At 38.6% G+C, this 16718-nt stretch overlaps 1 protein-coding gene across 8 annotated transcripts in view; it reads left to right on the plus strand.

Moving 5' to 3' along the window:
* Positions 1 to 16718, plus strand: part of PHACTR2 (phosphatase and actin regulator 2) — a 252289-nt gene that overhangs the window by 143194 nt on the left and 92377 nt on the right. For all 8 annotated transcript variants that reach the window (XM_073219694.1, XM_073219695.1, XM_073219690.1 and 5 more), the window contains exon 2: positions 8596 to 8763. In XM_073219694.1, the coding sequence (XP_073075795.1) occupies positions 8596 to 8763 (168 nt within the window). The remainder of the gene's footprint in view (positions 1 to 8595; positions 8764 to 16718) is intronic.

Genomic DNA, 16718 nt, shown 5'->3' on the forward strand with positions numbered 1-16718 from the left:
GAAAAATCAATGGTGATGGAGATTAAAACAGGTAATGGAGAGGGTGGATATTGACAGGGAAGAAGCATAGGAAGCTTTCTTGGCCTGGAATGGTCTAGACTTTTATCTGGATGGTGATTGCATGTGCAAAACCACTTACTTTCTGTATATATACCTCAAAAATTATTTGAAAAAGTTCCATAGTACTTACTGTAATGACTGATCTTATCCCAAGTCCTTTTAGATAACTGTAGCTTCTTCAAGTGACAAAGGAATGGAAATTGGCAAATATGGAGGCAGGCTCTAAGAGCAGTCTTCTCCAGGGGATGCAAATTCCTTAATTTTACTCTGGTATAACATGTCCCACATTTTTTTTCTTTACCTTTATTTTCCTGTTTACATTCTTGCTGGATGTAAAAAGATGATGGCTAAATAATTTAAAACAAGTTTTAGCCGTAATTATTACCGTAGCACCGACTATTTTTTAAAGGAACTATCAGCTGATGAAAAGCGGTTTTCTTCTGTGTCAACCAAGATCATTTAACTAACATTCTAGTCTCATATTTTTAAGCAATGGTATGTACATTTATATATAGAAAGTTCCATAAGTCTCTAGTTCCTTTGTAAAAATTGCACATTTCACAATTTTACATGTTCAAGCATATAACTTTATAAATGTGTTTTTATTTTTGCCAAAAAAGTACGATGTCTGTGATGAGCATAGCACAGTGAAAATGAGAACAATCTTCTTGACATTGTTAAAAGGCCAGCCATCCTTGATTTGTTCACTTTTAGACCATTCCCTCCTTGATTTCCACTTGAAAGTCTGCTTACCTTTGGGGTCCCAGTTCAAGTCTCTTGACTTCCGTGAAATATTCCTGAGTCACCCTGAAAGTGAAATATTCCTGAGTCACCCCAGAAGTGAAATTGTCCTGAGTCACCCTGGAAGTGAAATATTCCCAAGTCACCCTGGAAGTGAAATGGTCCTGAGTCAGCATCTCTACAGAGCTGGCATCGTTGACCACTTGTCATGTTTGCAGCTCTGTAAGGGCAAGAGACCTGTCTCCCTGTCTGTGCTCTCCTGAACCTTACAGGTTGGTTTATAGCACCCAGTTAAAGCAGGCCTTGCGGTACAGTGGTAAAGAGGACCATCTCTGAAGGCAGACCTGACCTCTAATCCAAGCTCTGCCACCTACTGGGTGTGTCCCTTGAAAAAGATACCTTGTTTATTATCCATATAACTCAGTCAATAAATATTTATTTACTCTCTTTCTATCTGAATAAACACCGCACACTATATGCCAAATGCTGAGCTAGGTGCTTAGCCTCTGTGAACCTTAGTTTTCTCATCTCAAAAATGGGACTCAAAAATTGTGAGAATTAGCATTGAGCTAATGCAGGTAAAATACTTTTTAGCATAGTGCCTAGCACACAGAAAATAATGAAAGTGATTATTAATTCTGCTATTAATAAAATGCTCATTAATTACCACTTTCAGGAAGGAGCGACATGCTGGGTGGGTTAGTGTTTATTTTGTTCATTGTTGGGTACTTGTCATAAGACCTTTCACATGAGCACAAGCTATGGGGTTTCTGTTCCTGAACTGTGCCAGTCTTCTCCCACCCCCATGAGTATAGGGGAGAAAGATGGATGATCTCAGAAATGCCTCAGTTGCCTGAAATAAGTTTCAGGTCTTTAATTTTATTTTTGATACCCAAATAAAATTTTAATATTGAAGGCAGTTCCACTTCAGTGATTTAAAGATAAAGTACAGGAGACCTTTTTATTTTTATTTCCAGACTTGTTATTCTATGTTAACAATATGTGATAATTCCAGCCTGGTGAGAGTGTGTGTGTGTGTGTGTGTGTGTGTGTGTGCGCCCGTGCACACGTGTGCATGCTGGTGGGTACATTTGCGTTCCCCCTCTCTGGATGGTCTCACAGTAACTAGGGGTGAATACTCCCAGAGGCTTTCTGCAACTAGTAGAAGGTTGAATAGTTCTTATCTTATTTGGGGCTATCATGTGATAAAAAGTGTTGAAACAACTATTTGATAACCTTAAATAATTTTCTTAGGGATAAAGTTCTAGGAATTAAAAATACTAATAAAAAAGAGATTTTGGAGAGAAAGATGGGTGATCTTACTTCCTAACACTTGTTAAGCAGAAATCTTTACTGTTGGTAAGAGACAGTGGCCCCTGAGGTCTCTCTAGAGCTGATATCTTCACCCCCAAGAATCTCTTAAATCCTCATCCTTATTTACCTGTGTGCTAACTAATGCCACATTTTAAACAAATGAACCCTTTATTTTAAAATAGTGTTAGATTTGCAGAAAAACTTGTGAAGATAGTAGGGAGTTCTCATGTACCCCATTCTGTTTCTCCCACTGTTCATCATCAGTATGGTACATTTCTTATAACCAAGGAACAGGGCTTTGGTGCATTACTATTAACTATTAACTATTAGAATTCGTTTTTCCCAATGTCCTTGTATTTTGTTCCAGGATACCACACTACATTTATTCTTCATGTCTCCTTAGCCTTCTAGGGTCTGTGACAGTTTCTCAGACTTACCTTGTTTAATGACCTTGACAATTTTGAAGTGTATGGATCAGGTAATTTATAAATGTCCCTTGGTTTGGTTTTGTCTGATCTTTTTCTTATGGTTATAATGGGGTTATGGGTTTTGAAGTATGGTTCTCATCCATCATATCATGAGTTGATGCTACCAGCATGACCTGTCACTGCTGAAGTTAATCAAGAGCCCTTGGCTGATGTCCTGTTTGTCATTTTTCTCCACTGTAAAGTCATACCCCCTCTTCCAAACTGCATTTCTTTGGAAGGAAGTCACCATTTAAGGAGTGGGTTTAAGTCCACATTTAAGGAATAGGGAGTTAAGCTCTACCTCCTCGTATTTATAGAAATGATTTTTGTAATTCTTCTGTACAGATTAGTCTGTTCTCCCACATTTATTTATTCAGTATTTATCAGTCCAGGCTGATGTGTATTTATTTTATACTTTGGATTATAATGTAATACCACATTTTTTATTTTCTTGCTCAAATTATTCTAGCTTTGGCCTTGGGGACTGTGTCAGCTGACTCTGTGTGACTGACATGCTCCCATCAGTATGCTTTTTGAGCACTTGCTTACTTTCTGACACAGTAAGGTGCTCCAGGCTCATCTAGTATTCTCCTGCCCCAGCTCTGGAAGCAGCCATTGCTGTAGCTAGCAGATTTCTTTAATTGGAGAGTGCTAGTGGAAACCAAAGTGTTCGTGTGCTCACTGGGGTAGCATTGCTCCTGGGCCCTCTGCATGGACCATATATGCACACATATCGGTTGTCTATCTAATTTATCTGTCACAAATATGAGTTCATCCTGATGTCTCCCAGTCTAATTCAGTGCTACGTGGATAATTCTAGCTTTCTCCCCTTGCTTATCTGAAACCTGCTCTCCCCCCAGCTTTTTCCAACAGTGAGAGGCCTGGCTCCCACCATTTCCTTATTCATTCCCTCCCAGGGTACATGTATAGTGGTTTCAGAAATGTTAACTCACATGCCCACGTAATGCCACACGTTTTGATTTTTCTGTTCCTTTTTTCTTCCCTCCCACCCCAAAAAAGGAAGAGACTTGATCTAGCTTAATGTAAACTCTGATTAGCAAGAAAGTAAGGATCTTCTTTAGACACCTCGTTAGAAGGAGAGTCACTTGGTTTCCATAGAAACCAATCATTCAGTCTCATCTGCGGTGGCTCATAGTATCAGTTCACTCTGACCTTGTCTACTTGACTCTGTGTCCGTAAGTGGTATGTATGCCCCTGTGTATGACAGCACGTATCCTCAGTCATTGTTGCAGTTCAGAGAGAGGCCTCACGTAAATGTAGGATGTAAGTCAAATCTTCCCTAAGAGCTACTCTAATGTTTCTTTGCCATATGTTTTGTGGCCCTTAAAGGGGAAAGTGGCAGAATTACAATGGAAACATAAAAACTGTAATGGAATAAAAAAATATATAGTAATAATAATATGTAAGCAGAGTAAATTGCAACAGCACAAAGAAAATAACTTAGAAACCATATTTTAAGGAAATAAAGATTGGTTTGCTTGATTTCTTACTTCCTTCAAGTTCTTGATTTTTAAATGTCAGATTTTTTTTGTGTGTGTAATGCCTTTTTAGTGGATGTATTCTTCTTTGGTACAGTAAAATCACTATAAATAAGATAGGCATATACATAATGCAACCGAGTATTATCATAGCATGTATTTTTTTTAACCATGTATGATTTCGCTTTAATTATTTTGGTTATATTTAGGCTACAAAAATGTATTCTTGTTAACTCTGATATTTAAGGATATTTAAAGGAAAAGTTGAGACTATCTTTTTGCTTACTTCTTTTTTCACAGAGCAGGTGTTTGTACAAAATCCGTACCAGGAGTTCTTCTATAGAGGTTCTTTTCTAAACTTTCTTTCACTCGCAGAATTTGTGAACTGGAACGCTCTTTCATTATTTGTCTCACTTTCTCAGTGACTGAAATAATTATGTGTGGAGGAGATTCTAAAATAAATGTTGAAAATATCACAGAACTACCAAATATTATAAAAATACTACAAACTCTCAAGTAGATTTAACTTTTCTAAGAATCTTTGTCATTCAGTTAGTTCTCAGATCTCAAAGGGAAGATTATCCAAACCTGTAATTTATTTTATGTGATAATTATCTATCATTTATTTTTGGCTCTGTGGTCTGGTCACATTGGCACTGGGACTGCCTACTTGATACATTTCTGTTCCAGGGAAAAATAAAACCTGCACATATTTTTACCAGTTGGAGTTGTGGGGAGGTCCTACTAGGTGTGAGCTTGTTTTGGTGAGAAGATAGACTGAGCTGTGTTATTTTAAATGTCTATGGTCAAACAGCTAATGACTGTATTTAAAAATATTTAAACATTTCAGTAATATTTAAAATATTATAAAATACTGATCTCAAGTACGAATCACTCTTCGTAACATGAAAGTGGATCAACATTAACATTTAAAACAGGAAATTTAGACTTTCATCTGGAATTTATCTGGCAGTTTTGTTCTGTCTGTGTGTAAGTGCAAAATGCACTAGACTTGTCAGGAAAAAGTTTTAGGGAATTTCAGACTGATTTTAATGGTAAATTGGTCCAAAAGAAAAACCTATAGAAATAGCAGCAGCCCTGGCAGTGGTATCCTAGGTGTTCAGAGGAAAAAAGAGTTCACGTTCTGTTCATACTAGTCAAAAAGCAAGTGACAGTCCCCCTCACATTCATGATGTAAGAGAAGTAGAGTGGCAGTGTGGCCAACTGTGGCCCCTAAGTGTGAGTGTGGTTTACTAATAACCTAACAGTTACAAAACTACAGGTAGATTCATTCAGTCAGGAGAAAAGCTCTGTGTGTATGCACTGCTGTGGGCATTGACACTGAGCCAGGCCCTTTCCAGAGTAAAGACTAGACTGTAAATGCATCGTAAGGAAAGGTCACGCCGGTTAATTTCTTCTACAGATGAATTTGACCCTCCAGCTTTGATTCTTCATTCAGCAACTCAGTCTCCTCATTCAGGTCCCTCATCTGTCACCTCCTGTCGCCTAGGCCTAGAATTATTTAATTTTCATTTCTGTGTATTTCTGATTTTAGGAGAAAAAATAAACTCTTCTTCAGTGGTTTGGATCAAAAGCAGAATCTTTATGCAGCATTGTAGAACTGAGTGTGTGGGTTGAGAGAAAATGAGAACTTGATGAGTGTCTGGAGCCCCAGAAGTGCATTTGAGATGGAAACTTTAGTTCCTATGTTTGTAATAGTCAGCGCTTTTATATTTCACATTTAAAGTGTTGAAAATTAAACCATTCAGCATAAAGTCTCAATGAAGAAGAAACACCAGGGAGGAAGTACTCAGTTCCTCCCTGGATTTGCCTCTGTTTTAAGGAAGGCAGTCAGACAGGAATGGAAGTGAAGTAGATAAGGAGCTTACTTTTTTTATTGTGGCTTAGCTTCAAAATGATTCCGTCCCCTATTTCTCTCTGCCTATTGCACTATGCCTAGTGTAGGTGGGTTAGGGAAAGTAAGTGAAGTGGAGTTAGGAACCACAGAGAGAAGAATCAATCCAATCACTGCAGAACTTGCATTTCTACCTTAACTAGACTTCACTAGTGGGGAAAAATAGGATTTATCATTGTTGTTTGGAAGGTGAACCCATAAGGATTTAGGTGTTGGCATATATTAATTGTCTTTTCTCCTTCAGTTAAAGATTTTCCTGCTTCTTGATGTATGTCAAGTGATTTCTGATTAAAATTTAGACATTTTTGTATCATTATGAGTCTCTAAATCTTACTGAGCCTTTTTGTTTTAACTGGCTTTGTCAGACACCTCTCCAGCCCGGGAAGCAAGGACTGCCTCCTCATTACTGCCACGTGGAGACAAGAATCCAGGTTCCCCATTTGTCCTCTGTCGCTGTCTGGTGGTGGAAATAGTGGGGGAGGTCCTCATTACTGTTGGGCATTGTGGGATTTGCAGATCCCCACTGGGGCTCCATTGATGCCGCAGTGGGTAGAGGTAGTCTTGTTCGTACTGGACAGTGGTTTGACACCACCCCAACATTGGGGGATTGGAGGAGAAGGGACGCCTTGTTACTGCCAGGAAGGGGTGGAAGTCCAGGCTCCCACATGGTCTCCACTGATACTGTCAAGGATGCTTTACCAGATGGCACAAAGGACCTGGTTTCCTACTTGGTCTTCTGTGGTACCACTCTGCTGGGTTTTGGAGCTCCTTGTTAGAGCTTTGTGAGGGTAGAAGTCTAGTCTCCCCACTCAGGCATGGATAGGCATAGTTTCTTCTGTGGTGTTTGCTTGGAGTAGAGCAGTTATTGTCTAAAAGTTTTGTGTCTTGCTAGGCTGTCCCTTTCCCGCCCCTTTGGCAGAGAGAGCAGGCTTTTGTTGAGGCTGTTTTGGTCTGTGCCCATTGGTGTTGCTGAGTTAGTGGCTACTCCAGCTACAAGGCTGGTATATCTGAGACAAAAAGAAAACCCAGGGGTCTCACCTCCATGTTGTTTCTTGGGTCCTGAGCTCCCAGGCTGGTCTACTTTCCCTTTACCTTGCAGAGTCTTCTTATGATTGTTTTATATATAACGTCCAGGGTTATAAGCTGAATTTAGCAGAAGGAATAGGATACAGTAAGTCTGCTCCATCTTCCTGGAAGCAGAGGTCCTTGCTATTCAGTTTTGTTTTTTTTTTCCTGCTATTTTATTGTGAAAGTTGATGATGAAAGAATTAACCACCACATATTCACCACCCAGATTCAACCCTTAACATTTTGCTTTATTTTACTTTCTTGCATATTTATCCATCTGTCCATCCATTTATTATTTTTGGTGGACATCAGTACACTTCACCCCTAAACATATCAGCATACATATCATTAATTGGACTTTGCTATTCATTTACTTTTTTTAAAGGTAAATTTTACGTAAGGTGAAATGTACAATATCATGAATAATAATACCATTTGATGAGTTTTGTGTAATCCATCCCTTATTGAGATAATTTCCATCACCCTAGGATGTTCTCTTCAAGCCCCTTCTCAGTTAATTCCCACCTCCGTTTCATTCAAAGAAGCAATTACTGTTCTGATTTTCCTTCTTTTTCTTCTTTTTTTTTTTGGGTGGATGGCATAAATTCATTTTGCCTCCTTTAGGACCTCATATAAATATATAATCACAGGGTATATTCTCATGCATATACTCTGAGAATTTCAGCATAATGGTTCTGAGATGTATTCATGTCATTGTATGTATAAGGGGCTCTTTTTCATTTTTTATCGCTGAGTAATATGTCATTGCATGACTAATACCATAGTTTATCCATTCTGGACTCCTTCCAGTTTTTTGCCATTAAAATTTGATAGGTGGAGTGATACAGGTCATCACTATCTTCCCTCTGATTTGAACAGAGTACAAGGCAGCAAGGTTTTGGTTCTTTCTTCGGATTAATAAAATGATTGAGGCACATCAAAGACATGTTCTGTCATGTGCAAGACCCATATTTTCCACTTATTTCTTCTTAGGGTTAGCTAACGGTTTATTTGAAGCTGCAAACTTTTTTGTAATAGAAGGAAAAGATAATTTTAGCTTTGTAAAAATTAGAATTTAGCTCCTTGGCACTGAGTTTTGTCTTGTGAAGGAGAAACCATGGTTTCTACACCATAACTGTAATATTCATTACTGAGAATGTCAAACTAGCCTCTGGAGGAACATCCTATTTCAGGAGCACTTAGAATACTCTCTTTCTGCACAAAAAACTGGTTGCTGCACATGGATTCAGCTGTGTTGCACACACCCTTATGTGTCTGGCCTACCTACTGTGTGTGTCTTTTGCTTCTTTTCTCTTTCCCTAAAATGATTATCTAAAGAGTCTATAATATCTGATTGATTGAGTTACTACTGATTATCAGGGGAGTTCTACCAGCTGGGAAATGGGACAAAATAAACCTTATATGAGATTCCAATTCAAGTGGCATGCATACTATTAACAGAGCAGGAAGAAATAGATAATGTTGTTTTAGACTTTTATTACAGCCTTTCCCTGACTTTTTCTTTATACAGTTGACGGACTGGACAAAGCTTCCATAGCAAACTCAGATGGCCCGACAGCAGGTTCGCAAACCCCTCCCTTCAAGAGAAAGGGGAAACTCTCCACCATTGGTAAAATCTTTAAGCCTTGGAAATGGAGGAAAAAGAAGACCAGCGACAAGTTTAGAGAAACCTCAGCAGGTATGGATACCAACTTTGTTAGAAGATAAATTGTTAAATTTTTCAAAAGGTGAAAAAGTTGTTTCATGAAGCTTTTTTTTTTCCCAGAAAAAAAATGATCCATATTTGAAATGAAATTATTTAAGGATGAATCAAGTTAGAGTTCTGATTTGCCTTCTTGTTTCACTCACTTTGGCTTTCTAATATATTCTTGTTTTGAAATATATACTTGTAAAGTCATATAAAAAACTGGGGGATGGTAGTAAAATGCAAAATGAGAGGTGGAAATGTTACTTGTCAACACTGTAGCTAGAAATATCAATTTACACACACACACACACACACACACACACACACACACACAAGGTCTATTATGTATCTATTCACTTAGTTCCAGCAGCATAATCCTGTTTGAAAATTTTAAAAAATTGTCTTATTTGAATGTGGTTGTTCTGTGGGCAAAATTTAAATGGGACACTTGAAAGACAAGTGTTGCTACATCTATTGTGCAATTTTAAATTTCCATCATGTTATTAAGACAAATAAATGTTCTCTGTCCTAGGAGACTCCTCATTCTCTTGGGGTGAACATTTTAATTGTTATTTTGTTTTGTGGATTTGTTAAATCTTAAAAATTACATTATATCACATCATGAGGCAACATATGTAAACTTAACCAGGACAAGGATGTGATAGACATCTTATGCTTGCCTTGTGAAGATAGAAGAGGCGTCCATCCAGACTTTTCAGCATTGGGTATTCGTCCCATTATCTTTAACTATTTTGGCTTGGCAACATCTTTTGCTCTTATTTTGCTAAACTCAATATAATTATGTTTTTAGGACTCCAAATTCAGATCAATTCAGCAGGTATTTAGTGAGCATCTATCCTGTCTTAGAAAACATGCCAAATTCTGGAAATACAAACGTGAATAACTGATTCCTTCCCTTTCTCCCAGTGTAAAAGGAACAAACAAACAGGCAAAAAACCAATTCCATGTCATATAGTAACTACTGTTATACCTGGAACACCGAATGCCATGATAGGACACAGCGGGGGCATCGAAGCAAGACTGGAGAGCGGGAGATTCAGGGATGGCTTTCTGAAGCAGATGATATAAAGAAAAAGCAATCATTTTCCTCAAAATGTGGAGATTCATGTCAGTCAGAATTCCTTTAACCTTAAACCAATGGCTGGTCACTTAAATGTCTGGGACAGCACCCCAACATCTATTTATAACTATGCCATAAAAAAATAAAAAGAATTACATTACTTAGTATCTTTCATATGATAGTATCTTTCATATGACTCATGGAGGAAGTTGGTTTTAAATTTCAAGGTAGAATTAAGCCTGATTTAAACAAGTATCCAGTCTCAGTGGTATTTTGTTTAAGGAAGAAAGGCATTTATCTCTTCTCCATGCTTATTGTCCAAAACAATCCCGTCACCAAAATTTCTCATTACACTGCAGTCTTATACTGACAGTGTATGTACAGGATTGCAGAACATATCTTAATGGTCTGTGCTGAGATAAGAACTGGCCTCTAGTTCTAGAGCTGTGAAAATAATATCACAAACAGCATGAGGGTATGGGATGGGGACAACAAAGCTTCCTAGAGAAAATTGTCTCTGATGCATTTGCAGCTATGTAATTTTTTTGGCTATTTAACATTTAAAAAGAAATAATGATATTATATCCAAAATTTGTTTCAAAATCATCCTGGAGGAGGGGTGAATATAAATGAAAGAAGACTGGCCATGAGTTGGTAATTATTTAAACTGGGTGATGGGTATATGGGGTTTATTATTGTCATCTCTCTACTTGTAGATGTTGGAAAATTTCCATAGTAAAAACATACAAAATGAATAGGGGAAATAACGATAGTTTGGTTATTGAAGCCTCTTTAGTTCCTAATTGACTTTGTGGATTAGGAGGCTGTGGGAAGTGGTGGGCAGAGAGCTGTGCTGATGGAGGACTCCTAGGTTCCAGGAGTATCCTTGCCACCAAGGTGCCTTGTGACCTTGAGCAAGTCAGGTCAGAGTTGAATGAGTCAAATTCTAACGTGCTTTCAGTTCCAGATTCTGTTGTTGGTCCTTGACTCCTTCCAACCCCTGGCTGGGCATCTTGTTGTCCCTTGTTCTCCGTTCATGAGTGGAACCACACTGGCCTCTCACTCACGTTTCCCTAAACATTGGGAGAATCTGGCTCTTGACAGTACTGTGGCTACCCAAGGTGGGAGTAGGGCTCCGGACAGTAGCATTAAGAAGATAGGAAGAGAGGATGGAAGTCTCTTCAGTTGTGTCTCTTGCCCTTTACCTGAACCTAGGCTGCTAACTTCTCTCTCCCTAAGGTAGCAAAGACAGATGCAAAGGAATTTCCCTTCATCTGTCCCAACCATCTCTTTTAAATTATTTTAACAGTAAGTAGGACTGCTGTAACATATTTCTTCCAACACTGAATATTTAAGAAAAGGAATTTTAAACTGCATCAATTGTTATTTTATGTTATCCCATATTTAAGGAGGATAGCCTCACCGTCTTAGGATTCTCTGTTTCCTTTTCAAATCAACACAGGATTTTATATAAGTTTAGGTCCAGGAAGTTATTTGTGGATATTATATCCCTAGTTCCTAAAGACGACCAAACTATATTAAAAATCTGAAAAAGTTGAAATGCCTCATAGTTTTTGTTTTTTTGCATGAAAATTGTGACATAATAGATGAAAACAAGCCAGATGGATGTGCTAACAAGTCTTTTTTAATTTGTCTGTTACATTTACTTTCATCATTTCTTTTTAAACCCCTTTATTACCAATGTTTTACTTGAATTTGATAAAATGTTATCAAATGCTCCATTATGATATTTTTTTACTGTCATCTTACATGTATGTGTATTTTAAGGCTTAAGTTTCTGCTGTGCTTTGTGGAATGTATACCAGTAAGGCCTAAAATAAAGGGAAGCATAACATGGTTTATCATACATTTCTTTTCACATTGAGGAAAGATGTCATATCTGGATGAAAATTGATGCATTTGGAAATGACCAAGAGAAAGATGTTTTCTTCTTTAATAAACTGTCTCAAACAGTGAAATCTAGCTGTTTGGGCTTGACCAAGGCCATGTGCAGTCGGCAAACTGTAAAAGACATGCTAGGGAAGACCCACGCTACCTTGGAATAAGAAAGAAGAGTATCCTCCAATAAAAGTAGTTCTTTGTCTTCCCTTCTTCTAAACTCCTGGCTTTATTGTCACATGGGGATGAATCTTACTGTGTTCTGCTATACAGTGATTAATGCCACTTTTCCTAATCTGGGTTTCTGTTGTAGGAATTTTTAATTGGTGGAATATAGGGTGCAACCCTGACTTATTAATGCCATTGTAAGGAATGCCATTGTAATCACACAATTCCTCTGGTGGTGGGAGTTAGGAAGGGTCCTTGGCCTGCTGTGATGGTGCTTGGGTCAGCTATACGGTGGAAGCTGTTTTGTCCTCTAAGGCAGACTGGGCCTGGGCCCCAACTTCAAGTTGTCTGACCTTGTTTTAAAGCAGAAAGTTACCTGTCTCTTCTACTCTGTTTAGGCTGGTCCATGGGCTGTTGGATTCTAGGGCAGGACAAGTCCTCTTTCCCATTTACTCTCCTAGTGCTTCTTTTCATCTCCTGAGTGGGAGGACCCTTTTTTGGTCCCACCTAAGTTCTAGCTGTGTCCCTTCCCTGTCTTTACTACTCAGGATATCATTTGCACATTCTTTCTGCATAATCATTCCTATTTTGGGGGGTTGTGCTGGTGGGAGCTGAGGTTCCCCTGGATCTCTAAGTACGCTTTCATCTCAAAGCTAAAATACAAAACTCCCATCCAAACATAGTTGTTCCTCTGACTTCTGCATAGTCTGTTACCATCAAGACCAAACGTCGTGAGAATCCAGCCTGTGTTCCATTTCCACCCACACTCCCATTCCTTTCCCCCTGCATCCAGCACTCCACTGAGGCTGCTCCCAGCCTCCTAATCTTGGAATTGAGTGTTACTCTCTCAGTTCATCCATTTGAACCTCTTCAACATTTGCCATTACTGATTAGTCTTTCCTTGATTTACAAGATCTTCCGTGGTTTACAGAAGCTGTCATTATCTTGGGTACCTTTGCCTTTTCTCTCTCTTGCCCCTCTCTTCCCCTTCTCATCTCCCCTAAACCTTTGAGAGAGGTTTGCATCATCACACTCTCGCTTCTCAGTACCTACATCCCAAACCCACGTTCAGGCCATGCCTGAGGACAGCATGTTAACTCAAAATCCACTCATATGGTCCACGTATGTCAACACTGAAAATGTGATGCTGCCAGGCACCATCCCGGAGCCAGGACCCTGCAGGCAGTAAGCGAACAAGGCTCTTTCCTCATGGACCTTTCATTCTAGAGAGGTAAGGTACAGATAAATGCTCTGAATGAACACAGAAGCTGAGCTAAGAGAGAGTGGAAAAGGGCTATGTGGAATGTACAGATAAGTTCTATACCCAAACCTCCCTTGCCAACCCCAGCTATCCTGGTTTGCAGGCAGGACTTTGGCATCCAGACTTGAAACCATGGACGTCTTTGACTCTCCCTTGACATTTTTTTTTTTGGTATCATTAATCTACAATTACATGAAGAACATTATGTTTACTAGGCTCTGCCCTTCACCAAGTCCCCCCCACAAACCCCATTACAGTCACTGTCCATCAGCTTAGTAAGATGCTGCAGAATCCCTACTCATCTTCTCTGTGTTGTACAGCCCTCCCCGTGCCCCCCCACCACTACACAAGCTAATCGTAATGCCCCTTTTCTTTTTCCCTGCACTTATTCCTTCCTTCCCACCCATCCTCCCGAGTCCCTTTCCCTTTGGTAACTGTTAGTCCATTCTTGGGTTCTGTGATTCTGCTGCTGTTTAATTCCTTCAGTTTTTCTTTGTTCTTATACTCCACATATGAGTGAAATCATTTGGTACTTGTCTCTCTCCACCTGGCTTATTTCACTGAGCATGATGCCCTCTAGCTCCATCCATATTGTTGCAAAAGGTAGGATTTGTCTTCTTTTTATGGCTGAATAATATTCCATTGTGTATATGTACCACATCTTCTTTATCCATTCATCTACTGATGGACACTTATGATGCTTCCATTTCTTGGCTATTGTAAATAGTCCTGCGATAAACATAGGGGTTCATCTGTCTTTTTCAAACTGGGCTGCTGCATTCTTAGGGTAAATTCCTAGAAGTGGAATTCCTGGGTCAAATGGTATTTCTATTTTGAGCATTTTGAGGTATCTCCATACTGCTTTCCACAATGGTTGAACTAATTTACATTCCCACCAGCAGTGTAGGAGGGTTCCCCTTTCTCCACAACCTTGCCAACATTTGTTGTTGTTTGTCTTTTGGATGGTGGCGATCCTTACTGGTGTGAGATGATATCTCATTGTGGTTTTAATCTGCATTTCTCTGATGACAAGTGATGTGGAGCATCTTTTCATGTGTCTGTTGGCTATCTGAATTTCTTCTTCAGAGAACTGTCTATTCAGCTCCTCTGCCCATTTTTTAATTAGATTATTTGCTTTTTGTTTGTTGAAGTGCGTGAGCTCTTTATATGTTTTGGATGTCAGCTCTTTATCGGATCTGTCATTTATGAATACATTCTCCCATACTGTAAGATACCTTTTTGTTCTATTGATGGCGTCCTTTGCTATACAGAAGCTTTTCAGCTTGATATAGTCCCACTTTTTGCTTTTTTTCCCTTGCCTGGATAGATATGTTCATGAAGAAGTTGCTCATGTTTATGTCTAAGAGATTTTTGCCTATGTTTTTTTCTAAGAGTTTTATGGTGTCATGACTTACATTCAGTTCTTTGATCCATTTCGAATTTACTTTTGTGTATGGGGTTAGATAGTGATCCAGTTTCATTCTCTTACATGTAGCTTTCCAGTTTTGCCAGCACCATCTGTTGAAGAGAGACTATCATTTCCCCATTGGATGTCCATGGCTCCTTTATCGAATATTAACTGACCATATATGTTTGGGTTAATGTTTGGAGTCTCTATTCTGTTCCACTGGTCTGTGGCTCTGTTCTTGTGCCAGTACCAAATTGTCTTGATTACTGTGGCTTTGTAGTAGAGCTTGAAGTTGGGGAGCGAGATCCTCCCCACTTTATTCTTCCTTCTCAGGATTGCTTTGGCTATTCGGGGTCTTTGGTGTTTCCATATGAATTTTAGAGCTATTTGTTCCAGTTTGTTGAAGAATACTGTTGGTAACTTGATAGGGTTTGCATTGAATCTGTATATTGCTTTAGGCAGGATGGCCATTTTGACGATATTAGTTCTTCCTAGCTAGGACCATGGGATGAGTTTCCATTTGTTGAGTGTCCTCTTTAATTTCTCTTAAGAGTGTCTTATAGTTTTCAGGGTATAGGTCTTTCACTTCCTTGGTTAGGTTTATTCCTAGGTATTTTATTCTTTTTGATGCTATTGTGAATGGAATTGTTTTCCTGATTTCTCTCTCTATTAGTTCATTGTTAGTGTATAGGAAAGCCACAGATTTCTGTGTGTTAATTGTGTATCCTGCAACTTTGCTGTATTCTGAAATCAATTCTAGTAGTTTTGGAGTGGAGTCTTTAGGATTTTTTTTATGTACAATATCATGTAATCTGCAAATAGTGACAGTTTAACTTCTTCTTTACCAATCTGGGTTCCTTGTATTTCTTTGTTTTGTCTAATTGCCGTGGCTAGGACCTCCGGTACTATGTTGAATAACAGTGGGGAGAGTGGGCATCCCTGTCTTGTTCCCGATCTCAGAGGAAAAGCTTTCAGCTTTTCACTGTTCAGTATAATGTTGGCTGTGGGTTTATAATATGTGGACTTTATTATGTTGAGGTACTTGCCCTGTATACCCATTGTGTTGAGAGTTTTTATCATGAATGGATGTTGAATTTTGTTGAATGCTTTTTCAGCATCTATGGAGATGATCATATGGTTTTTGTCCTTCTTTTTGTTTATATGGTGGATGATGTTGATGGATTTTTGAGTGTTGTACCATCCTTGCATCCCTGGGTTGAATCCCACTTGGTCATGGTGTATGATCCTTTTGATGTATTTTTGAATTTGGTTTGCTAATATTTTTTTGAGTATTTTTGCATCTACATTCATCAGGGATATTGGTCTGTAGTTTTCTTTTTAGGTGGGGTCTTTGCCTGGTTTTGGTATTAGGGTGATGCTGGCTTCATAGAATGAGTTAGAGAGTATTCCGTCCTCTTCTATTTTTTGGAAAACTTTAAGGAGAATGGGTATTATATCTTCTCTGTATGTCTGATAAAATTCCAAGCTAAATCCACTGGCCCGGGTTTTTTTTTCTTGGGTAGTTTTGTGATTACTGCTTCAATTTCGTTGCTGATCATTGGTTTGTTTAGATTTTCTGTTTCTTCCTTGGTCAGTCTTGGAAGGTTGTATTTTTCTAGGAAGTTGTCCATTTCTTCTAGGTTTTCCAGCTTGTTAGCATATAGGTTTTCATAGTAGTCTCTAGTATTCTTTGTATTTCTGTGGGGTCCATCGTGATGTTTCTTTTCTCATTTCTGATTCTATTGATGTGTGTTGATTCTCCTTTTCTCTTCATAAGTCTGGCTAGAGGCTTATCTATTTTGTTTATTTTCTCAAAGAACCAGCTCTTGGTTTCATTGATTTTTTTTCTATTGTTTTATTCTTCTCAATTTTATTTATTTCTTCTCTGATCTTTATTATGTCCCTCCTTCTTCTGACTTTAGGCCTCATTTGTTCTTCTTTTTCCAATTTTGATAATTGTTATGCTAGACTATTCATTTGGGATTGTTCTTCCTTCTTTAAATATGCCTGGATTGCTATATACTTTCCTCTTACGACTGCTTTCACTGCGTCCCACAGAAGTTGGGGCTTTGTGTTGTTGTTGTCATTTGTTTCCATATATTGCTTGATCTCTATTTTAATTTGGTCAT

The sequence above is a fragment of the Manis javanica genome, chromosome 13 (assembly GCF_040802235.1).
Source record: "Manis javanica isolate MJ-LG chromosome 13, MJ_LKY, whole genome shotgun sequence".
NCBI lineage: Eukaryota > Metazoa > Chordata > Mammalia > Pholidota > Manidae > Manis > Manis javanica.